General features: G+C 44.0%; 1 protein-coding gene across 2 annotated transcripts; it reads right to left on the bottom strand.

Annotated features, from left to right (window-relative positions):
- Positions 1-928: 928 nt before the first annotated feature.
- LOC108544547 (signal-regulatory protein beta-1) lies at positions 929-21,846 on the bottom strand. Of its 2 annotated transcripts, none has more exons than XM_017895740.1 (6): positions 21,627-21,846; positions 13,314-13,667; positions 8,318-8,635; positions 7,397-7,729; positions 2,398-2,512; positions 929-1,776 (listed from the first exon to the last, which is right to left on the bottom strand). In XM_017895740.1, exons 1-5 carry the CDS (start codon positions 21,700-21,702, stop codon positions 2,400-2,402), a joined length of 1,194 nt encoding a protein of 397 aa, XP_017751229.1. In that variant the 5' UTR covers positions 21,703-21,846; the 3' UTR covers positions 929-1,776; positions 2,398-2,399. The 2 variants fall into 2 exon arrangements, 1 of the variants encoding a protein (XP_017751229.1); XR_001889877.1 differs by lacking the exon at positions 929-1,776 and adding an exon at positions 2,595-4,739 and having other exon boundaries at positions 2,421-2,512.
- Between the last annotated feature and the right edge of the window lie 3,464 nt (positions 21,847-25,310).

Genomic DNA, 25,310 nt, shown 5'->3' with positions numbered 1-25,310 from the left:
GATAAATATTATGAGCATCACAGAGGAGTCATTATTTTCCCCTTTGGATGCAGAGTTGTTTTCCAGGGTCTCAGTGTTTTCAGTCATTTTTATAATCTTGCACTGCCATGCAAAGTAAGGACTGCCCTATATTTGGTATAATATATATAATAATATAATACAGTGTTAGGGAGAAAAGCTAATCAAGTTAAGAGACATTGGAGTGCTAGGGTGGAGAGGAAAATGGATATTTTATGTAGGGTGGTTTACAGAAGTTACCTTTAATAAACTGAAGGACAGAAGAGAGTGAGCCATGCAGCTGTCGCGGGGAGGAAGCCGAGGAATGACAGGATTTGACTTTTCCAAAAAATAACTGAGGCTGAAAAATGCAATCCAGCAGAAGCTCTGTAAGTGGTCCAGGAGGAGATGATGCTGGCTGGGACCATGCAGGAGTGGTGAAGGTGAGAGGTGTGCAGGTTATGTGTACAACTCCTTTGTGTGCCAGAGCAGGCTGGGACTGGCTCAGGAGAGCCAACTGTTAAATTTTCAGGAATTGTGTATTCTAGTTGTTAAAGTGTTAGAAGCTTGAAATGGGCCATGTTGGGAGTATTCACCCCACAGAAATTGACAAACACTACAATTCAGCCTTCTTTGTTCTTTCGAAGAGTCAATTGTCAAACACTTACCATCTCACCAGGGGACGTAAGCATTTTGAAGCAGAACTGAATATGAGGTATAAACAAAGAAGAAATCGAGAAGGACTCCACGGCTTTAGGACTGTCACGGTATTTTTACCATGAGCAACAGATCTGGGAAGGTTGCAGGATGATAGAAAAACTAGTGTTTCCATCACAGAGAGAAGAGGGAGAGCTGCTTTCTTTCTAGGTGTGAGGAGTAGCACACTGTCTTAGTCCATGTGTGTTGCTATAAAAGAATACCTGAGGCTGGGTAATTTATAAAGAAGAGGTTTATTTGGCTTTTGGTTCTGCAGACTGTACAAGAAGCATGGTACTTGCATCTGCTGCTGAGGAGGGCCTCAGAGTGCTTCTACTCACAGTGGACAGTGAAGTGGAGTTGGCATAACATGGGGAGAGAGGAAGAGAAAGAGAGAAGAGGGAGCTGCTAGGCACTTATAAACAATCAGATCTTGTGGGTACTAATAGACCAAAATAGCACCAAGTCATTCATGATGAATCCATCCCCATGACCCAAACACCTCCCACCTGACCCCACCTCCCACGTAGGGGATGAAATTTCACATTGAGATTTGTAGGGGAAAAATATCCAAACTATATCATATGTTTAAACAAAGAGGAAGGAGAATCATTTTTTCTCCTTAAAACCAGAATGAGTGTTAATTTGTATTCAGCAGGCAATAGAGAATCTCAACAAGGCTGGGTAATTGGGTAGGCAGGAATCCAGAAGGTAGAATAACTCTGGAGAATCTGAACTGCAGTTTGTGGCTTACGGACAGTCCAAGATGATGGAGGAGAGGTGTCCTGATGGGTTTAGATTTGGCGTGTTTCCCACATCCTAGGGAGGTGTCATGAGTCACTCCCCAGAGCCCCATCCCATGGCCTCTGCTCAGGACCATGAATGAAGACTGCTCTGGAGAATCAAGGACTCTGCAAAGGAGCAACAGGAACCTGTGGGCAGGAAGATGTCCTGGGAGGGGAGGCATTTGGAGCTGAGTCTGAGGAAGCTTCTCACCAGCCCCTTCTTCAGTCAGAGCCCTTCAAGGAAGGAAGGAGGCGGCAGAGACTGGGGCTCCCATGAGGCAGGGGAGGAGGGAAGGAGCTGTGGATAACATGTCCATATTTAATCATCTGCTCATCATTTAAGAAACATTTCCTGGGAGGCTGTTATATTCCCGGTGCTGGTCCCCTTCTGGGATGCCTACTGCAAGTGGACAGGCAGCCCTGAGACAGGACTCTGCTGGCTCAGCCCTCTTCCTGAGTCCTGGTTCCTTCCCTCATTGCTTCCACTCAGGCATAAAGAGGGTCAGAATGGGTACAGCCCTAAGAGCTGCCCATCTGTGGTTTCTCAACATTACTTAACACTGGGGATTCCTTTGGGCCCATGGAGTTCAGCATCAAATAATCTAGAGATGGCCTGCAAGGGACCACCCACTCAGTAGCCCCTGATTCAGGCTCCTCTTCTCACCTCCTCATGAGACCCCTGGGGTGCTGTAAAAACATTTGAACACCCTGGCTTATGCCTCCTCAAGCACCCACATACTTACTGGGGTTTGGGAGCCTCTTAGAAGGTTCCCTGAGTGTTCTGAGGATGTGGAGTGAGCTCTGTCACCTTCTCTAAGCTCCACTGACCCTGATGCTGCATGATATGTGGGCTGGGCCCTCCTGCTGGCCCTGCCCTTTTGGGGCAGCCCTTGGTCAGGCCTCCATCCCCCACACTTACAGTCAGGCCTTCTGCTTCCAGTAGACATAGATGACAGAGACACCAACCACCAGCAGCACCTTGGGGCCCAGGAGGAGAGCTATGAGAAGTGGAGCAGTGGGAGCCAGTACTGGGCCTGGAAATCAGGAGACAGAAGTTAGGAAGGGGCTACCCAGGATGCCATCCCAGAGGACCCCACTTACCCCATCTGAGGCTACCTGGGACTGTCACTGCTCCAAATCTTTGGAAACTGCATCTTACCCTGGCTGCCTTAGCTGCAACATAAGGCAGAAGCCAGGGAAAGAGGTTCCTCATTCCGTTACCCTATCCCAGGCTGCCAGGCTGTCCTCCTGGAGGGACAAAATGGACAGAATGTGTACTCACGTATTCATATGTGTGGCACCTGAGTCCCTCACTTGATCCTCACAAGCCTGTAGGGCAGGGTTTATTATTCCATTCTGATGGGGAGATTGAGGTTCAGAAAATTTAGGGAGGGTCACAAGGTTACTTGCATCCAAACTTATGGAAGCCCATCATTATGTCCCTTAGGATGATTCCTGAGACTGTGTCCTTTTGAACAAGACAAGTCCAATTTTGCAGGGTCATAGGAACAATTATGAAAGGGCAGGTAGGGGTCATGAGTATAACCGAGTACCCCCTTGTTAAGAGGTAGTTTATTTTCTCTTTGTTTTCTTTCCCGTTTCCCCCTGCTCCCAGTTTCCTACTTAGCCCTTCAGAAATGCAAATATAACCTTTCACCTACCCCTCACCAGATATTCCCTGCAGGGCAAGTTCTTCTGTGTGCTCCAAGACAGATCTCTCCTGGCAAGTTGGCACACCAAAGCATACCCACCACGGAAACTTCACCTCCAGGGGTAGCTTCCAGACTTTCATCCACCAAGAGGGCATATGGAAAGCATGCCCCCTTGGCCACTTTTACAACTGACTTCTGCCCAGGATGGCGCCAACTCAACTGTCGGGTAGCTAAGTCACCAGGCACTAGCAGAGGGACCCCTGCCCTTGGTCCCATCCCCATTACCTTATGAAAGTGTCTGCTTTCTGCTCCAAAGGGGAAGTGGCACATTTAAAGGCAGGACACTTTGTGCCCTTTCCCCAGCCTAGCTTTGGAATAAATTCACTTTTTTTTGTATCAGACCTCACTCTCCTTGATTGGATTCTACATGCAGCAAGCAACTAACATGCTTTTTGTTTATATGAGGATGGCTTCAAAGTGAAAGATTTGCAGGCTGCCCTGTTTAGCCCCAGCAGTGAGGGGGGACCCCGTGTTTTTGAGAGCTGGGGAGGCCCTTGAGGGGCTGGGCCTAATATACTGTGTTGGATAGAAAACACCCTGGTAAGTCAAAGCATGACTCTCATGCTTGGAAGGGACTCAGACATCAAGCTCTCCTCAACCCCAGAGCGGGTGCCATCTGAAATCTCTCTGTTGGACAGACAGTCAGGTCTGGGGGAGCACACATTTGGATTCTTTGCATTTTTACAATGAGCATTTTTTTGCTGTTAAAAGCAAACAAATGAAGTTATGTTTACTTCTGTTTTCATGTATGTTTTCTGGGAAATAAAATGGTGCTGGTGGGTCCTTAAGGAAGGAATGGAGATCTCAGCATCTGTGGCTGGAATGTTGGAGGCCGGCAGTTCTCAGCTGGGTGGCTCTCTGGAACTTTGTCTCCCTTGAGGAGAGTTGCACTCTCCAAGTTCACTCCTCCTTCTATGGAGCAGCCCATAGAAAGATTGGCTGAATTGAAAATAGGAAGGCCACGCCGCTCTCCTCAATTAACACAACTCTAAGGGACTCTCTCAGCCCTTGGCTTCTTTGAAGAAACAGCTGGGTCTTTGTCCTGCCTGCACTGTGGCTCAGCACGTCCCTTTCCTACACTTCTGCCCTACTCCCTCAGGCATATTGACCCTGACAGCTCTCTAACGTGCTTCCTGAATTCCTGTATCCACCTCCAGTTGACCTCCTAGCAAAACTGACAGTGGAAATGGTCTGAAAAGTAGACTCTAAAATGTAAGTTTGGAAACTGACCACTCATCAAGATTAGCTGGCAATGAGGACCCCAGGGCTGGTAGTGAGTGGAGCTGGGCTGGCCCTGGCTTGCAGCTATGGTGCAATTAATACAACTTTCGCTGGCAGTGAAGTCGGAAGGAAATTCCTTGGCATCAGCCGTTTGAAACTGGATTGGGAAATGGTAGTTATGAGGACTAAGATGTTTGATGGCTGTTGCTGGGCATCAGTTCTTTGGGGAAAGATGATGAGAAGCTAAAAGTAACTTATCATGAATTAAGGCCCAGTGTGAAAACCAGAGGACTTCTTGGCAGCAGTGTAGATTGTTATCTCCTGGAGCCTGAGGGCAGAAAGAATAGAAGATTGGGTTCCGGATCATTATAAGAGTAGCAGAACCACAGAGGTGGATGAATCTCAGCTTCAACAGGCTGCTGTGCTGGGCTAGGGCCTTGATGGGGAAGTTGCGGGACCCTGAGATGTGGGAGGGAATGTTTGGGTCAAAGAACTTTTGATCATCAGTCATCTTCTGGGTTTCTGGGGACAGTTGCAGCAGCGTAACTAATTATCTCTATAACTAACCTCCCCAAACCAAAAGAAAAAGCAAAAAAGGAAAAGTAAGTTTTGCACAAACCTGGCTCTGAGTATTACTTGAACAAAGAATGCCAAACTGCAAAATGACTGTGGGTCAAAAGAGAACCTTCACCACACCCTAGTGCACAATCTCACTAGGCTGCCACACTGCTGGTGCAGCACATCACATAAGGCATGTTGCATGTTGTGTACCAGCCTAGACAACCTAACATGCATTTCCAGCCATAGTACTTGAGCAAGGATGCTACATCCAGCACACTGAAAGCACCCAAAAATGGCAGCCCTGGTCGGAGCTCCAGTGAGTGGATGGAAGTCTAAAAAGCAAATTCTGCTTCAGACAGATGGTGCAGATTCATGTCTTCCCGCTCCGCCTCGAGAAGCAAGACTAAGAACTCTGGAAACATGAGGAGCAGGCATAGGAGAACTTCCAAGGTGAAAAAGGAAGGCAGACTGGTTAGGGACCTGAGGACTGAGGAACAGCCCTGAGGCCAGGCACCTGGGACCCATCCCCTCAGTATGAGCTCCCAGCCATAGAACATGACCCAAAAAAAAAGACACAGAAAAGAGAAAACGTCTCTATTCAATAATATAAATCCCCCACTTCAAGAAACTGTAAGAAGTAGAGCAAAATAAACCCAAAACAAGCCAGAGATAAGAATTAATAAAAAGAGAAGAGAGCAGAAAATTAATGAAATTAAAATATAAAAAAAATACAAAAACCAACGGAAGCAGCTGATCCTTTGAAAGGATCAATAAAATGGGAAAAATTATAACAAGGTTGATGAATAAGAAAAAAGAAATGGCACATTTTAAATATCAGGATGAAACGAGGGCTATCACTACAGACCCTGCAGACATCAAAAGGATCATAAGGGATATTATAAACAACTCTACACACAGAAATATGAAGACATAGATAAAACGGACCAAAAACTCTTTGAAAAGCACAAGTTGCCAGATCTCACCCAATATGAAATGAATAATGTGAATAGCCCTAAACTATTGAGGAAAGTGAATTCATAATTTCAAAGTACCCCAAAATATTCTTGAGGTACAGATACTTCATAGAAAAATACTACCAAACATTTAAAGATAAATTGAAACCAAATTTGGTGCACAGAAAAATGGTTACAAAAGAAATTTGGGGAAATTTCTCAAGGTGATGTGAGAGAATTATTTTAACAATTTTATGAAATTTAATGGTATAAAATTTCACATTTTATTAAGTTCATAATGATATTGTTTTTGTAAAAAATGTCCTCAATTATCAGATCACCCAGTTGTGGACTCCTCTTGCAACTACATGGGCACGCATAACTGGGTGAGTAGTGGACGTGACTATGCACCTTCCATACATCTCTGATTATAGGGGACATTGTTGTCCTTCACTTCCTGTCTTCACTCTTCCAGCAGGCAGAGACATGGACAAATGAGCGACCCGGCATTGACCCAATGCCATAGAGTATGTGGGAAGGAACCTGGGCCTTCTAAAAGTCTTCTGGAATAGAGACCCCTCCTGGTATTATATGAGAGGGAAATAAGATCTATTTTGGTCATAGATGGGGGAACACTGGCCAAATTCACATCCTTGGGACAATTTGTGTCCCAGCAGAAAGGGAACATTTCTCAAACTAGCATAAATTTGCATTATAGGCTGGTAGTGACCCTGTCCTCAGGACCTCAGACTTACCTTGATTAGTTCCGACCAGTCATCTGGTCTAATGCCTTGCTCTAATTGTCTTCAACAATATCCCCTATTGCTTCCCAAGTCCTGGTTTCCCCTTCTGTAAAACTCCAGACTCACTGGATGGTTGAAGCAGGAAAGGAGATCATAGATGAACAGAACTTTGCATTTAATAAATCTGCAGAGCGCTGTTGTGATTGTTATTGGTCAAATATCATCATCAGGATCCAAATGAGGCCCATGCTTTTACCACTTATGGTCACCTGGGGGCCTGGTCCAGGCTTAGACTCCACATGTCTTTCTGAAATTCATACAGCAGATGCGGGAGTCTGCTGGGGGCAGGTCACAGATATGAATGGATAAGTTTAGGAAGGAACAGACAAGGTAGAGGTCAGAAGGAGTAGGAAGGAGACAGGGAGGCTGATGAAAAACGGGAATGTAATAACTGTCAGGGGTAAAAAGCAAGATGCAGAATGCGACGAACATAGGATCCCTTTGCCTCCTTTCTCCCTCATTCAGTATACATTTATGTCAAAAAGTCTGTCAGGTTGTACCTCCAACTCTTAATAGTGATGACTCTTGGAGGGTGAGGTTTGGAAGAATGATGCTGACTTTAAAATTCTACTTTATATTTATAGGCTTCTAGCTTATTTTATGACAAACGTAAACATTAATTTTAACATGAAAGAAAAAGATAAAATTAAAATTTGAAGTAACCTTACCAGAAGTGGTATCTGAGCACTGTTCTTTCTGGTGGGCTGAGACCTCCAGGGTATGGCTTTTGCTAACCGCTGGCTGCCCATCATGTTCCACCTGGCAGGTGAGCACCACACCATTCCTGTGGGCACAGGTGTTCACCAGGAGCCAGCTCATCCAGTTGTAGGTACCATCCTTGTTTTCTATGAGGGTCGAAGCTATTTCTGTCCGGGACACATTTCCATTCTCCAACCAGGTCAGCTGCAGTCTCTGGGGGTAGAACTTCCTCACTTGGCAGGTGACGTTCGTCTGGTTCTCTGCCCTCATGGGCTGTTGAGCAACCTCCAAGGTGGGTCGAACTGAAACAGCACAGGGCAGAAGCTCTGACCTTGTGGCACAGACAGATCACAGGGAGGGCTCCATAATGTAGCTCCCACCACCACGGCGAGGGCCTCACCAGGACAGTGCTAGGCAGGCAGCACGTGCTCAGACATTGAGAGTGCTCTTTGCATATGAGTGAAATTACTAAGCACAGTGCCTGGCACACAGTAGGTGCTGAAGGACTGGTAGCTCCTACTAGGCTAAGAATGAGTGATATCTACAAGCACAACCCCTTGCATGCAGTTGGAAGGTAAGAACAGTAGCAAAATCAGTGAAATCACCAAGCACACAGGGATTTGGCTCCCAGTAGGTGCTCACTAATTGTAGTTGCTCTTGGTGAAATAAATGAAACTCTCTAGCACAGAGCTTGGCACGTGGTTGCTGGTCCCCTGACAGCTGCCATTTAAATGATGGTAAGTGACCAGCACACCTAGGTGCATGGCAGGTAGGCAGCATCATCAGGGATTAGATTCCGGGCCATTCAAGATCTAGAGCAGTAGCCTGTGGAGAGGGGAGTGGGCTTGGCAGCCAGAAGTGGGCTTAGGCTGGGTTTGAGGGTCCTCTACCTCGGATGGCCTCAGACAAGTTGGCAGTCCCACGAAGAGGGTCCCCCTGCAAGGTGACATGGGCCACCTCGCAGATGACTTGAGAGTGAACGTCCCCGCGGGTCAGCACCACCCTGGCTGTGCTGCGGATGCTGTAGGACACGCTCTCTCCTGCGGGGTCCACGTTGGTCTGGAAGTCTGAGAGCTCATTCCCATTTTTGAACCATTTCAGGGTGATGTCTTTGGGGGAGAAGCCGTGGGACTCGCAGGTGAAGCTCACTGTGTGCTCAGCTGTGGCCCTCGCTGTGGGGCCCGATACCACGGGGGCAGAGGGTTTGGCTGCAAAAGGAGCATCGATAATCAGGAGACATGACTGAGATGACCATCACTAACGATAAGCGTGTGACATGTTAAGGACCTTCATGGACATTAATCTTTAATCTTTCTAATAATGTCGGGAAGGCAGTCTCCTTATTCTCCTTTTACAGCTCAGGCCACAACAGCTCTGAGAGGTGAGAACCAGCCCATGGTCAGACAGTGAGTAGGGGCAGGGCCCAGAGGGAAGTCCAGGCCTGAGTTCACAGTCCTCTCCACACAGGTTGACTTCCACCAGTCTGGGCATAGGAACAAAATTACTGACTGGTCTCCCTCCATGCTAATAACTGGTCCTAGCCGGCCTCCCCCGAAGAGCTCAACAACCTCTGAGAGGGCATTTATAGAGCCAATACAGGGAAAATGGCAAAGTGGCACCACCATGAGAGCTGCAACCAGGCTGCTCAGCTCAGGAGACAGGTGGCCTGGCACACCCAGTTCCTCATCTGCAAAATAGGAGGACAGCATTTCTACTTCCTGGGATGTAGCCAGGATTAAATGGGGCAATGGAAGCAGTTCTGCTTTGGATCAAACACAGAAGATGCTTCTCAAAATAAACACAGAACTATCTTTAACCCAGACTTTACAGATACACAGAGGTCTCTCTTTAGGTATTTGTGAATTATCCCGTATTTTATTCTTTTCACCAATATTTCAGTCTGTTTTGCTTTTGATAGTTTTGCTGTATAACTGAATAATGCAAGTGTTTGGAAAGAGAAGGTTGGAGCATTACTCCACACTTTAAAAGTAAAGCTGAGTGAGTGCTGCGGAGACAGGGGCTGTAAGTCTGTCTGGTGGAGATGAACTTTGGCTCCCCAGCCGGCTCACCACTCAGGTCTCCTCTCTGAGCCTCAGTGTCTTCATCTTTAAAGGAGGCAACAAATAGCTCCTCCCCATAGCACTGGTTTTAAGGAGATTCTGGCACAACTGGTGGTCTCTGGCCTCCCTCTGCCTCCCTCTGCCTCCCTCCTGTCTCATCAAGAGAATCATTTAGGCCGGCAGCATGGCTAAGAGGGGTGAGTACCCTTCTAGGAGTTAGCCAGTCTGAATCACACCTGAGCCACCGGCTGTGATTGCCTGGGCTGGGGAGACACCACCTGGAAACTTCCGTGCCTTTGCCTGTGATACCTGCACAATCAGGATAAAGCCACCTTCCCCACCTATGTTCAAGGGTTGTGGGGAGCCCTGATTGCTACATCATCTAGGAGGGAAATTGGGCAATATTCTCAAATATGAAAACATACATATCCTCTGGCCTAGGAAAGTCACGTCCAGTTGGAATTTCCCATCTGAAGAGGGTGACACATGTATAAGGTCATCCACTGAAGAATTGCTCTAGTAGCTCAAAGTTGGGAATAAATTACATATCCATTGACAGAAGACTGTAAAATAAAATTTGATATTTCCATTAATTGGAGTATTCTGCAGCTTTAAACAATGGAGCAAGCCTTTATGTCCTGATATGGAATCTCCATATGGAAAGATTTTCATGGGAGAAGTTTTCCAATCACCAACAGACTTTAGTGTCTGCATGTGAGGTGCATTGTGAACCTGTGGGAAACTGATGAAAAGAGAAATGCTGGCTCTCTGACCTGTGGTTCTGTTTGAGGAGCTTTTATTGAGCACCTATGATGCACCCGGCTCTTCTATGGAGACAGCATCCAACACTGGGGAAGGAAGGAGACTGCCTCAATTCAGACATGGACTCTGGCTCCAATTCTGTCAGTAATTGGCCCTGTGACCATGGACAAGGCCCCGTCATGTCTTGGCTTCAGTCTCCCATTTGTAAAGGGGTTGGGCTGGATGGTCTGAAGTTCCTTCCTGTGCTGACGTTCCAGAATTCAAGAATGAGGACGAGGTTCTTGAGCCTCTAGCAGGAAACCTCAAATGACCCTTGTTGCTGCCTTATATGGGGAACTCCTAAGTCACCCAGTTGTGGGACCTCTTTCCTGAGGTGAGGGATGTTCTGAGATGATGCAGCTCTGCTCGGAGCCCGTGGTGACTGTGTGACTCAGTCCCCGAATCCCACAAGGGTTTCCCAAATGGACCCGCAGCAAATGCTAAACTTATTGGCATCTCCTCCCACCAGGCCATCAGATTCAACAGTGAATGTGCCTCCCGGGAATCTTCCCCGTGGGGTGTTTCTGAAGATTAAATTAAAAAAANGGCATAGGAACAAAATTACTGACTGGTCTCCCTCCATGCTAATAACTGGTCCTAGCCGGCCTCCCCCGAAGAGCTCAACAACCTCTGAGAGGGCATTTATAGAGCCAATACAGGGAAAAATGGCAAAGTGGCACCACCATGAGAGCTGCAACCAGGCTGCTCAGCTCAGGAGACAGGTGGCCTGGCACACCCAGTTCCTCATCTGCAAAATAGGAGGACAGCATTTCTACTTCCTGGGATGTAGCCAGGATTAAATGGGGCAATGGAAGCAGTTCTGCTTTGGATCAAACACAGAAGATGCTTCTCAAAAATAAACACAGAACTATCTTTAACCCAGACTTTACAGATACACAGAGGTCTCTCTTTAGGTATTTGTGAATTATCCCGTATTTTTATTCTTTTCACCAATATTTCAGTCTGTTTTGCTTTTGATAGTTTTTGCTGTATAACTGAATAATGCAAGTGTTTGGAAAGAGAAGGTTGGAGCATTACTCCACACTTTAAAAAGTAAAGCTGAGTGAGTGCTGCGGAGACAGGGGCTGTAAGTCTGTCTGGTGGAGATGAACTTTGGCTCCCCAGCCGGCTCACCACTCAGGTCTCCTCTCTGAGCCTCAGTGTCTTCATCTTTAAAGGAGGCAACAAATAGCTCCTCCCCCATAGCACTGGTTTTAAGGAGATTCTGGCACAACTGGTGGTCTCTGGCCTCCCTCTGCCTCCCTCTGCCTCCCTCCTGTCTCATCAAGAGAATCATTTAGGCCGGCAGCATGGCTAAGAGGGGTGAGTACCCTTCTAGGAGTTAGCCAGTCTGAATCACACCTGAGCCACCGGCTGTGATTGCCTGGGCTGGGGAGACACCACCTGGAAACTTCCGTGCCTTTGCCTGTGATACCTGCACAATCAGGATAAAGCCACCTTCCCCACCTATGTTCAAGGGTTGTGGGGAGCCCTGATTGCTACATCATCTAGGAGGGAAATTGGGCAATATTCTCAAATATGAAAACATACATATCCTCTGGCCTAGGAAAGTCACGTCCAGTTGGAATTTCCCATCTGAAGAGGGTGACACATGTATAAGGTCATCCACTGAAGAATTGCTCTAGTAGCTCAAAGTTGGGAATAAATTACATATCCATTGACAGAAGACTGTAAAATAAAATTTGATATTTCCATTAATTGGAGTATTCTGCAGCTTTAAACAATGGAGCAAGCCTTTATGTCCTGATATGGAATCTCCATATGGAAAGATTTTCATGGGAGAAGTTTTCCAATCACCAACAGACTTTAGTGTCTGCATGTGAGGTGCATTGTGAACCTGTGGGAAACTGATGAAAAGAGAAATGCTGGCTCTCTGACCTGTGGTTCTGTTTGAGGAGCTTTTATTGAGCACCTATGATGCACCCGGCTCTTCTATGGAGACAGCATCCAACACTGGGGAAGGAAGGAGACTGCCTCAATTCAGACATGGACTCTGGCTCCAATTCTGTCAGTAATTGGCCCTGTGACCATGGACAAGGCCCCGTCATGTCTTGGCTTCAGTCTCCCATTTGTAAAGGGGGTTGGGCTGGATGGTCTGAAGTTCCTTCCTGTGCTGACGTTCCAGAATTCAAGAATGAGGACGAGGTTCTTGAGCCTCTAGCAGGAAACCTCAAATGACCCTTGTTGCTGCCTTATATGGGGAACTCCTAAGTCACCCAGTTGTGGGACCTCTTTCCTGAGGTGAGGGATGTTCTGAGATGATGCAGCTCTGCTCGGAGCCCGTGGTGACTGTGTGACTCAGTCCCCGAATCCCACAAGGGTTTCCCAAATGGACCCGCAGCAAATGCTAAACTTATTGGCATCTCCTCCCACCAGGCCATCAGATTCAACAGTGAATGTGCCTCCCGGGAATCTTCCCCGTGGGGTGTTTCTGAAGATTAAATTAAAAAAAGAAAAAACATGATTTACCCTCTCCATGCCCTGGATGGATTTCTCTTCATTAGAAGGGAAGAGAATGTAAGCTTGGTGGGGAAGTGCTTTGGGCTGTTTCATTCACTGCTGTTTGCACAGCATCCAGGGCAGAGCCTGGTGCACAGTGGGGTCTCAGTGAGTGCCTGCTGCATAAAGAAGAGACTGGGCCACCCTGAGGGGGTAGCCTTCTCTGGAGGCAGAAGGCAAAGTCCAGACCTGTGCCTGGGCAAGTCACTCAAATTGTCGATTCCCTCGTATATGAAACCAAAGGGCTGGGTCAGACTGGAAAGACAAGAACTGTAGAGCCACAGACTGGGGATGCCGTCTTTTCCATCAAACATAAGCTGTGGTGCCTCGAGCAACTACCATGACATCTCCAAGCCTCAACTCATGTGATCTGGAGAAGGGGTGACATCAGATCATGAAAATGAGCAGCCACCACCACACCTGATTGTTGCTCTAAGAATGGATAATGTAATTATTGACTTATTGTCACATACTAGGGGACGAATGAGGCCCGCGCTGTACTCACCACGCACAGACAGCTCAGTGCCTGCTCCAGACTTCAACTCCACGTCGGGGCTCCCTTTCCGGAACTTCACACAGTAGTAGGTGCCGGCATCTGCTGGGGTGATGCTACTGATACGGATGGAAAAGTCCATGTTGCTTCTCTTTGTGACGTCTGAAACAGGTGTTACCCGGGGGAAGTGGCCTTCTTTCTGATGGTAGATTAATTCCCGGCCTGGTCCTGCTCCTCTGAACCACTGGGTGGGCCCCACAGGGATCAGGGAGGTCATAGTGCAGTTCAGAGTGGCCGAATCTCCAGCTGCGACTGACACGGACTTCTCAGGCTGAATCACCTGCAGCTCCTCCTCACCCACCACTCCTGGAAAGGAGCACAAAGCAGTCATTTTTTCATCCTTACATGATCCTGTGTGTTTCCTCAAGTGTTTATCAATGACTTTCATTGACTGCGGACACACAAAGAGCAGGCCTTGAGCTCAGCACACTCTGTATATTATCTCATTTAACCCTCACAACAAGCCTGTAACATATGACTGTATTACATGTAAAGACATGGAAGCACAGAGGTTCAATTTCAAGGTAGCACTTTGGCTTGAGGACCTGAGTGGAGCTCCTGAGCCCTCCTTGGAAGTGTCATGCCTTGGCAGATGTATGATCCTCCACTCTCTGGCCACATGGAGTGTTGTACTTTCTGGACCATTGCATTGATTCTACAAGGCCTTATGACTTCTTTAGACCACTGAGTTGTGAACAGAAGTGATGGGTATAATTTGTGGGCTGTATATTCAACTGCAAGAGCACCTATGGATTAACCTCTGCCTTCCACAGAGACCCAGGAGACTCTGACGGTGTTCGTTTGCTCCATCAGCCTGAATGCATGAATGACAATAGCGTGCAGAATCCTCACCCACACTGAACATTCAGCTTAAAATGTAAACACAGCAATGTTTTAAGCCCCTAGGGATTGCTCACTCAGAGCTTAATCAGATTACATTAATTTCCTAATGCTGATGGGACAAATTACCAAAATTTAGTGTCATAAAACAAAAGAAATTTATCATATTAAAGTTGCAGAGGTTAGGAGTCCAAAATAATGTTACTGTGGTACAACCAAGGGGTAATGACGAAAGAAAAATACACAATGGTAGAGAATAAAACAGTGGTGACTAGGGGTGAAATTGGGGGAGGTGATGGGGAGATGTAGGTCAGAAAATACAAATTGCAGATGGTTGATAAAGAAGTCCAGAGAATGAAGGTACAATATGAGGCCTCCAATTAAAAATGTTGTGTTGAATTCAGTATTTTTGTTAAAAGCATATTTTATGTGCTCTTGACATACACACAGGTGCAGGGTAACTATAGGAGATGCTGGGTGTCTCCAATTGCTTCACTAAATACATGCACATGAAAGCATCATGTTTTAGCTTTACATATGCGCAATTTTTAAAAAAGTTGTCAGTAAAGCTATGTGTCTTCTGGAGGCTCTGTTTTTTGCCTTTCCAAATTCTAGAGGCTGCCCATGTTCCTTTTTTGCAGTTACATCTTCCCATCACTCTAACCTCTTGCTTGCATCCTCACATGTCCTTCTCTAGGCATTAATCTCCTTCCTCCTTCTTGTAAGGACCTTTCTTACATATGGTGTCTGCCCTGATGCTAGACCCAGATGTTAAAACCACTGTCTTCAAAATGTTTGAAGTGGTTTTGGGCACGGTGACTCATGCCTATAATCCAGCACTTCGGGAGGCAGAGGTGGGCCGAGCACCTGAGGTTGGGAGTTCAAGACCAGCCTGTCCAACATGGAGAAACCCTCGTTTCTATGAAATACAAAATTAGTCAGGCATGGTGATGCATGCCTGTAATCCCTACTTGGGAGGCTGAGGCCAGAGAATTGCTTGAACCTGGGAGGCGGAGGTTGAGGTGAGCCGAGATCACGCCATTGAAGTGGTAAAGGAAACAATGGATAAAAAACTAAAACCACAGGATTATACATGCATTAACAAAATAATATCAAGAAATAAAAATTATAAAACAAATCAAATGGAAACTTAGGATTTGAAAGTACAATAAATACAGTTCACTAGAGATTTCCCCAACAGGTGTGAGCTGGTAGAAAAAAATCAGAAAACTGGAAGATGGGATAATTGAAATTATTGAGACTGAAGTATGGATGAAAAAAGGAATAAAATAAAGAGAATAGAATTAAGGGAATTGCGGGACATAATCAAATGAATCAAAATAACATTATTAGAGTCCCAGGGGGAATAAAAAGGGAAGAGAGAAAGGAGCAGAAGATTATTTGAAGACATATTGGCCAAAATGTTTGCAAACTTGATAAAACTCTTAAATCTAGAAATTAAGATGCTGAGGAAATGCAAATTTAACTCAAGGACAAGCCCAGAGATCCACAATAATACATATCATATTCCAACTCTTGAAAAACCAAAGACAAAGAGAGAATTCTGAAAACAGCAAGAGAGAAGTGATTTCTTATATACAAGGAACCCTCAATAAGATTTGTCAACTGAGTTCTTTTCAGAAGCATTGCAGGCCAGAAGACAGCGGGATGATATGTTTAAAATGCTGAACGTGGGAAAAAACCTGTCAACCAAGAATTCTATACCTGGGAAGACAAGTGTTCTTCAAACATGAGGGAGAAATTCAGATATTCTTAGATAAGCAAAAGCAAAGAGAGTCCATTACCACTAAACCTTACCTACAAAAAATGCTAAAAGGAGTGCTTCAGGTGGAAATAAAAGGATGCTACATGGCAACTAAAAGTTGTATGAAGAAATAAAGGTGTCCAGTTATGTGTACATTTAAAAAAGATCATATTTTCCTGATGCCTCAACACCCCACAAACAAGCTGTGAGCACCCTAAACACATGATGAGGTAATCAGTGTGACAATGTTGGTCCCTGCCACAATTCCTCTTCTTGTCCTCCTCTGCTGTGACCTAGTGACACTGAAACACTCTAGTAAAACCCATCGTGCTTTTTCTTTGTGTCCTCCATCATGACTCCCAGTAAAGGTAATTGCTTCCCATCTCTCTTCTTCTGCTTGGTTGAGGCTACTCCGTGGAACTCCACCCATATGGCTTCCTGTGTGGCATGCCCCACCCCCTCTAGGACCTGTGAATAGAATAAATCATTCCATTTCATATGCCTCTCTACAAGAACTTTTCATGGCCATGTTAGAGTGATGCTTTAAGACTCAACCAGCAAGACTTACTCTACCATTTTCAACACTAATGGCAATGAGGATAGAATCATTCTAAATTGGGGTGGAAAGTTCCTGGGAGAAGCCCTGTGACTGTTCATGCCTTACTGATTTGCTACTTTGATTGGCTACTTTAATTTAAGAAGGCTTTTTACCCTGATGGCTTTCCTGTGCTGTGCTATGTACAGCTTTGTGTTGCCTTTTGGAGTGCGACCAAGACTCTATCCTAAGGTGTAGACCTATTCCAATATCGATAATGACATCCACGTTTCTTCAAGGGCACGGGATGACATAAACTGATAACAACCTCTTCAAAGGAGATTCAAGTGATACACATATTAATGACACATAATCCAGCATCTCTAAGTTGTTTTGGGGTGCCGGTGGCAACATATTCTTCTTTACAAATTTTACTTATAAATTAAAAGCAACAACCACTCCTGTTTGTGTCTTCAAATGATCAACCTAAAAGTAGAGATTTTGGCAATGTCTTTCATGCCTCTTGAAGTCTCTAAACCACTCATGATGGCCACACATTTTCCCCAGGGCCTTTGAGGCAAATATAATGCCCCTCTCGGCCTTTGCTATACTCCATTACAACAACAAATTTCTGGTTATCTGTTGGGCTCTCCTGGCTTAGAGTCCAGATCTGAGGAGCATACTCTCCTGTTGTAATTATTAACCATAAATTATCCCAGAGCCATGCTCTGCTTATCTGAAATGGAGCTCATTGGAATCTAAACTTCCATGAAAACACAAAATTAAGATCACTGCCAGGTAGAGCTGCACACCTTTCTGTTACCAGTTGGCATTACTATTACTGGGTTTGTTGATGCAATAATCCTCAACCAAACACTAGCTGAGTTCAACAGCATAATAGAAGGAATATATACAATGAGCAAGTGGTATTTATTCCTGGAATACAAGAATGTTTCAATACACAAATGACAAACAATGTAGTACACCAAATTTATAGAAGAAAGAGAAGAAACACATGATTATCTCATTTGATGTAAAACAGCATTTGACAAATGTGGACATCTTTTGCAGACAAAAACATCAATAATAGGAATATATGAAAACTTCTCTAAGGTAAAAAAGTTATATACACATACCTTATTTTATTTTCACTCATGACTGATTAATTTACTATTTTATTGACCTATTTATCATGTATATTACTGTCATTACTATGACATTATTGGAAAAAGAAATCAGTAAGACAATCTCATTCATGATTACTATCAACAAAGCTAAAATAGCGAGAAACAAATTTAACGAAGGACATGAAAGAACTCCACACAAAAAACTGTAAAACCCTGATGAAAAATAAATAGAAGACAAATAATGGAAAGATATTCATGCTTGTGGATTAGATAATTACTTTTGTTAAAAGCGTACATACTACCCAGAGAGATCTACAGATTCAATTCATTATTAGTAAAATTTTAATGACATTTTCCTCAGAAACGGACAAAACAATCCTCAAGTTCACATTAGTCATAGAAAATTGTGACTAGAAAAGGCAATCTTGAGCAAAAAGACTGGAGACATCACACTGCCTGATTTCAAAATTGACTACCGTGCCATAGTAATCAAAACAGCATGGCACTGGCATAAAAATAGACACATGGACCAACGGATCAGACCAGGGAGCCCAGAAATAAACTCACACATTTACACTCAATTGACTTTTGACAAAAATGTCAAGAAGACACAATGAGGAAGGTCAGTCTCTTCAAAAAGTGGTGTTGGGAAACCTGGATATCCATGTGTAGAGGAATGAATTAGAACTTTGTCTCATATGACATACAAAAATCAACTCAAAACGTATTAAAGTCTTAAATGTAAGATCTGAAACTGTTAAAGTACTAGAAGAAAAGTGCCATGACACTGGTGTGGGCAATGAATTTTCGGATATGAATCCCAAAGCACAGGCAACAACAACAAAAAAATAGACAAATGGCAAATTACAAATGAACAAATTACAACAAACTAAAAAGCTTATACACAGCCAAGGAAACAATCAACAGAGTGAAAAGACAACCAGCAGAATGGAAGAAGGTATTTGATAGCCATACATCTGATGAAAAGTCAATATACAAAATATGTAAGGAAGTGAAATAACTCAATATTAAGAAAATAATCCAACCAAAACATGGGCCAAAGATCTTAAGAGCCATTTCTCAAAAGAATAAACTAAAATGACCAGCAGGCCTGTAAAAATACTCAACCTTACTATTCATCTGATAAATGCAAATTAAAACCACAGTAAGCTAGCATCTCACACTTGTTAGAATGGCTATTATTAAAAAGATGATAATTAGTTTTGGAGAGGATGTGGAGAAAAGGGGATTCTTGCATATAGCTAGTGGGAATGTAATTTAGTAGAGCCATTAGCGAAAACAGGATGGAGGCTCCTCCAATAATTAAAAATAGAACTATCATATGATCTGGCAATCTCACCGCTGGGCATATATCCAAAGGAAACGACATCGACATGTCACAGAGATGTCTGCACTCCCATGTCCATTGCAGCATTATTTATAATAACCAGGATATTGACTCAACCTAGGTGTCCATCAGTAGATAAATGGAGAAAGAAAATGTGGTATATACACAATGGAATTCTAATCAGCTTGACCAAAGAAGGAAATCCTGTCATTTCCAACAATATAAATGATCCTGGAAGATGTTATGCTGAGTACAACAAGCCAGGCACAGAAAGACAAATATTGCATAATGCCACTCATATGTAGAATTTTAAAATGTTGAACTCATAGAAGTAGAGAGTAGAATAGTGGTTACCAGGCACTAGGCAGAGGGTGCATTTTGGGAGATATTGGTCAAAGGATACAAAATTTCAGTTTAATTAGGAGAAATTAGTTCCACAATTTTGTACAATATGGAGTCTTGAGTTCATAACACGATTTGTATTCTCAAAAATTGTTGAGAGCAGATTTTAAGAGATCTCACCACAAAAATGACATATATACAAGGTAGTTCATATGTTAATTACCTCAAATTAGTCATTCTGAAATGTACACATATTTCATTAATATGATATACATGATAAGTATATATAGTTTTCTCAAGTAAAAATAAAATATTTTATTAACAATTTCATTGACATTAGCAACTTGGAGAAACAATGATAAAAAATGAAATCTCCTGTGTGTGCCTGTACACTTACTTATATGCACACATGCATATACATATGTATGCACACACGTATATACACACATTTGCAAATATATATACATACATACATATATATACATATGTATAAACACACATATAGATACATTCACAAATATATATCAAAGTGTGACCTATTGTGATAGTATATAAGTTTGTTTTGTGTGTTAAATAAAATCACAACACACGTTAAAATCTCAGGAAAATATTTGGCCCATAGAAAGCATCCAACACGTTATTAACAAACTTAGAAGTACATACATCACAATCGTAACTCTGGTTGTTGCTAAATAGTGTGGTAGGCGATAATTAATTCTACGTTTACTTCCCTGCATTTTCTGATATGTCTGCTAGTAGCATAACATGACTAAAAGAATGAACTCTGGAGCTGGTCGACCTGGACTTGAATTCCAGCTGCTCCACTGACTGAGGTAGAAGACAATGAATGGAGAAGTTCTTCCCTCTCCTTGACTCCTTGTTTGCAAGTAGGAAATAATAGTTGTAGCTTTCACACAGGGATGTTGTGAGGATTAGTGGAGTTAAAACGGGCAAAATGCTAGTAACTGTGTCTGCGTGGTAGGAAGAGCTCAATTGTTAAACTCTTACTGCTATCATTTGCGTACAGTGTACGTGTGAGAAAAATAATTTGAAAAGTGAGACCCCTGCCCTCTAGGGCCTGTGAGGTGACATCACAGCAGGGCCCAGTGGGGAACTGAGGGGCTGCTGTACTCAGCCCTCTGGTTCTGGGGTCGGCTCCATGGCCTGAGAAGGGATCAGGACAGGCAACTTGCCTGGATGCAGTAAACAGGGCTCTCCCAGGCTGCACAAGGAAAGAGCCTCCAATCCTGCCTGTCTTGGGGAAGGGGAAAGAAATTATCCAAGGGAAAGTTAAGAGAACCAAGGGAGGTTGTAGTACCTGTTATGGGCTGAATGTGTTCCCCAAAATGCACGTGTTGAAGCTCTAATCCCCAGCACCTCTGAATGTTACAGTTTGGGAGACAGGGTCTTTAAGAGGGAATTTAGTTAAATGAGGTCATTGGGGTGGGCCTTAATCCAACATGACTGATATTCTCAAAAGAAGAGGAGATGAGGACACAGACACACACACAGTAAGATCATATGTTAAGACACAGAGAGAAAATGGCCCTCTACAATCCAATGAGAGAGACCTCAGTAGAAACTAACCCTGCTGACACCTTGATCTTGGACTACAGCCTCCCTAACCACAAGGAAGTAAATGTCTGTAGTTTTAGCTGCACAGCAGGCAGGTCTTTGTCATGGAAGCCCTAGGAAAGGAATATAGGACCCAGTAAGCAGCAAATGTGGAACTTCTTAAAGAGGAAGAGGTCACAGAGAAATGGGTGGTAAGATTCAGGTCACAGGGGAGGGAGGAGCATGGGGGAACAGAGGACACAGTGAGGAGCACCCTTAGGTAGAACCGTGGCTGAACATTCCCAGGACACACTGCACCGCTGGCCATCTCAAGGGAGCACCATTACAGACTTCATCTCCTCACAGTGGTGAAGAGAGAGGGCTGGGCTTGGAGTCACATAACCCTGTTAGGGTGCCGCTGAGCTCAGTCTGTGGCCTTGGGAATGTTGCTTGACCCTAGGGCCTCAGCACTGGTAAGGATTTAAATAATGATTCTTCTCTGCTTTGTCCATTGAAATATCAAAATGTAAGTAATTGTAGTGGTGGTTGAATCATCCTGTGGTTCAGTGCCTCTGGTAGCCAGCTGCAGATGCACAGAGAAAGCACTCACCTCCTTGATTTTCTGCTCTCAGTCAAGGCCTAATCCTTGGCCTTTCTTGGCAGCCCTTGTCATTGTCTGGAATCCCTGGAAGTCCAGGGGCAGGCCATGTCTCAGTGGGCAGGGAAAAAGATTTTAACCCAAGGCAATGCTCACCTGTGAGTGCCCCCAGCAGTAGTGTCATCAGCAGGAAAGGACCAGGAAGGTGGGACCAGGAGGCTGGGACAGGCATTCTGGAGAACTTAAGAGCCTGCTCTGTCCAAACGTCTGTGCTGAGAAGATCGCAGACTCTGCTCTGAGGAGACAAGACAAGCCCTACCTCCCTGAGTTCAAGAGGAAGTGGCTGTGATGGAGTGAGGCAGTAACCTGCTTCTGGATTGTGAAATAGAAGTCAGGCACAGCAAGCAGCTACAATGCAAGCAGTTACTCACGCTCCATTTCAGGAGAATCAGACAGGCTTAGCAGAAATAATGCTTCCTTCCCACCTGAGGTCTGATTTCCTTCCTCATGACTCCTAACCCCATCTTTATGTCTTCTTGGTGATTTGCCATTTGGGGCTGTTAAGCCAAGAAGGACCTGTAGTTATGAAATCTTTCCTAAACTCTCCATCTCAAGACCCCAGGATGTGGTTGGCTTGTGGTCTCATTCTGCACCAGCCTCAACCAAGTACTACTCATTTGGGGACAGGAGGAGGGATCACAGGACCTGCTCAGTGTTGGAGAGGAACCAGGTCTGCTCTTGAAATGGTTCCCTATTCCAAACCTTTATCAATATAACTGGCAAAACTTCACCCAAATTCAGTCTCAGGTGGCCCTTAGCACTTTCATGTGCCTGCACCCAGAAGAAGGAATTATTTCCTGACTTCTTCCAGGAGAGGAAGTGGGCTTAGGTAATAAGGATCTGTTTTGTGGGGTGAGATGGGGATTATGGGTTATGGAAAGGGTATAGGCTTATTATGGGGGAGAATTTGGAGGGAAGATTCCTGGGGCAGTCACATCAATTTCAATACTCTTTGCTCTGTACACAGAACACCTATTCCATTCGTCTCTGTGTTCAGATGGGAACTGAGGAGGGCGGGAGAATAAATACCCTGGCTAAGAAGATGTGTTAAGGAGTTGGGGAAGTTACTGGGCCTACCTAGGTTCAGTTTTGCCTTCTAACCTTGGGATAATAAGTCTCACTGCCATGTTTTGGTGAACATCAAAAGAGATAATGACTATATATCCCTGAGATTCAGTAGGTTATTATTGATACTCATGGTGCCAGGTGAAGAGGGAACTCAAATATTGCTTTTAAATGCATTCCTACTGCATGCTGAGTTTCCCACCAGTGGCCTTCTCCCAGCTTCCCAGGACTTCTGGGACCCAGCTTATGTGGTGTACTTGGTCTACCTCTGACATTCTGAGATCAGTCACTCCCTCTGGATCCTCTTCACCCTGCCTCTTGTCCATCTGTAGATGAATTCCTTTTCTTACAATCTCCAGCTGCGTGACTTTCAGCAAGACACTTGACTTCTCTAAGCCCTAACTTAATTACATGTAATGTAACCAAAATTGTGGCTATAATTATATTTGTGTACAGGAAGAGTTCACTGTTTTCCTGATATGCTTGTGCTTTAGAAAAATTACCTTGTTAGGAGAAATGGTTTTCTCCTCCTTCATCTATGACTAAGAAAGACTTGTCTGGAAATCTCTCTTTCCCAGGCTGGGTTTACGGTCCTTCACCTATCACAAGTAATTGTCAAATGAAAATTTAAACGTCATTACCTTTCCATCCAAATTTCTTTTTCAATGTGGCAGATGCAGAGAGGGTGAAATCATCACCTCCTGTTCCACACCCACAGAAGTGAATATAAAAATAATAAAATCATGGTAATCGATGTCAAATTACGCTTTAAAACAAGAAACTAGTCTCTATATGACATGAAGAGTAGTAGCAGCTATTGTTTATTGCAGATGTCCTGTGCTCCAGTTACTGTAATAAGCATTTCATGTCAGTTACCTCATTAATTCCTCACTCTGACCCCATGAGATTAGCACTACCATTAACTTTCTTTTACCGGTGAGGAAACTTGAGGCACATAGGCAATAATAAATTTGCTCAACATCACCCAGCTTTTAGAATTAGAACACAGGTTGTCATACTCCATGGCCTTCACTGTTAATGGTTGTACTATGACACTTCTCATAAGAAGGGAGAGACATCTCTCAGGAAGGAAGCAGAGAAGAAGCCATAATCTCAATTAGGAGCAGCCTCCACAGCAATGTTGGGATAGGTGCCATGTTCCACAAAGTGCTGACAACACATGATCACTCAGGGTATTATTCCTGGAAAGATGACAGTGAAAGGAGTAATCACTAAACAAGTGGTCAAGAGTGGCATCATGAAAGATAAATGATAAATTCAAGAACAATAACTCAAAAACAAAAACAGCAATGAGACTAATATCTCAGAAAATAATATGAAGAGGTTTTTAACATTAGCATATTTAGTAACCATATAGAGATAACAAAAGGAATGTAAATTCATAAAACAACGTCAGTCATGTATGAAACAAGAATAGGTAGGCATGAAGTAACAACAGCTATCCGAGAAAAGTAACAAAACAGAGAATTTTGAAAAAATATAATTAGTGCTAAGTTGTTTAAAAAATAAATAGGTTGATGAGTTAATCCGTTCTTGCTATAATTATTTTAATAAAATACCTGAGACTGGATAATTGATAAAGAAAAGAGGTTTAATTGGCTCATGGTTCCAGAGGCTTTACAGGAAGCATAATAATGGTATCAGCTTCTTGGAGGTCTCTGGAAACTTACAAAAATGGCAGAAGGTGAAGGGGAAGTGGGCATATGGTATATGGCTAGAGCAGGAGGGAAAGAGAGAGTGAAGAGGTGCCACACACTTGTAAACAAACAGATATCATAAGAACTCAGTATCATGAGAACAAAACCAATAGGGAAATGTGACCCAAAGACCGAGTCACCTCCCACCAGGTGCTACCTCCAACATTTTCTCCTGCCCACTTTCAAATATTATGTCCTTATAACATTGCAAAATACAATCACTCCTGTTGCAGGCTTTCGCCTGGATATCTAGGCTTTTCCATATATTCTCTGACATCTAGGCAGAGGTTTCCAAGCCTCAACTCTAGTACTCTGCATATCTGCAGGCTTAACACCACATGGAGCCACCAGGGCTCATGGTTGGCACTCTCTGAAGCCACAGCCCAAGATATACTGGAGCCCCTTTGAGCCAAGGCTGGAGCTGGAGTGAATAGGATGCAGTGAGCCATGTCCCAAGGCTGCACAGGGCAGCGGGTCCTAGGCAAGGCCCTAAAAACCATTCTTCTGTTCTAAGCCCCTGTGCCTGTAATGAGAGGGTCTCTGAAATGCCTTTAAAGCCTTTTCCCATTGTTTTGGATATTAGCATTAGGCTTCTTTTTACTTATGCTATTTTCACAGCCTGCTTGAATTCCTCTCCTGAAAATGGGCTTTTCTTTTCTACCACATGGCCAGGCTGCAAATTTTCCAAACTTTTATGCTTTGCTTCCCTTTTAAATATAAGTTCGAGTTTCAAGTCATTTCTGTGCTTACATGTATGAATTAGGCTGTTAGAAGCAGCCAGCTCACTTTTGGAATGCTTTGCTGCTTAGAAGTTTCTTTCAACAGATACTGTAAATTGTCACTTTCAACTTCAATGTTTCATGGACTCACAGTTCCACATGCTTAACAGAAAGCATGACTGGGAGGCCTCAGGAAACTTACAATCATGGTGGAAGGAGAAAAGGAAGCAGGGAGTTTCTCCATATGGTGGCAGGAGAGAGACAGAGAGAGAGAGCGA

Source organism: Rhinopithecus bieti, unplaced genomic scaffold, assembly GCF_001698545.2.
Source record: "Rhinopithecus bieti isolate Rb0 unplaced genomic scaffold, ASM169854v2 scaffold_27016, whole genome shotgun sequence".
NCBI lineage: Eukaryota > Metazoa > Chordata > Mammalia > Primates > Cercopithecidae > Rhinopithecus > Rhinopithecus bieti.
This window is presented reverse-complemented; position numbering and strand designations above follow the sequence as displayed.

Bases quoted from the DNA above. Each gene is read 5' to 3' on its own strand.
- LOC108544547 (XM_017895740.1), bottom strand. From the start codon at position 21,702: ATGCCTGTCCCAGCCTCCTGGTCCCACCTTCCTGGTCCTTTCCTGCTG. The intron at 13,668-21,626 runs GTGAGCATTGCC...GCTCCTTTCCAG, and splicing joins ACTGCTGGGGGCACTCACAG to GAGTGGTGGGTGAGGAGGAG. The intron at 8,636-13,313 runs GTGAGTACAGCG...CTCCTTTTGCAG, and splicing joins CACTGAGCTGTCTGTGCGTG to CCAAACCCTCTGCCCCCGTG.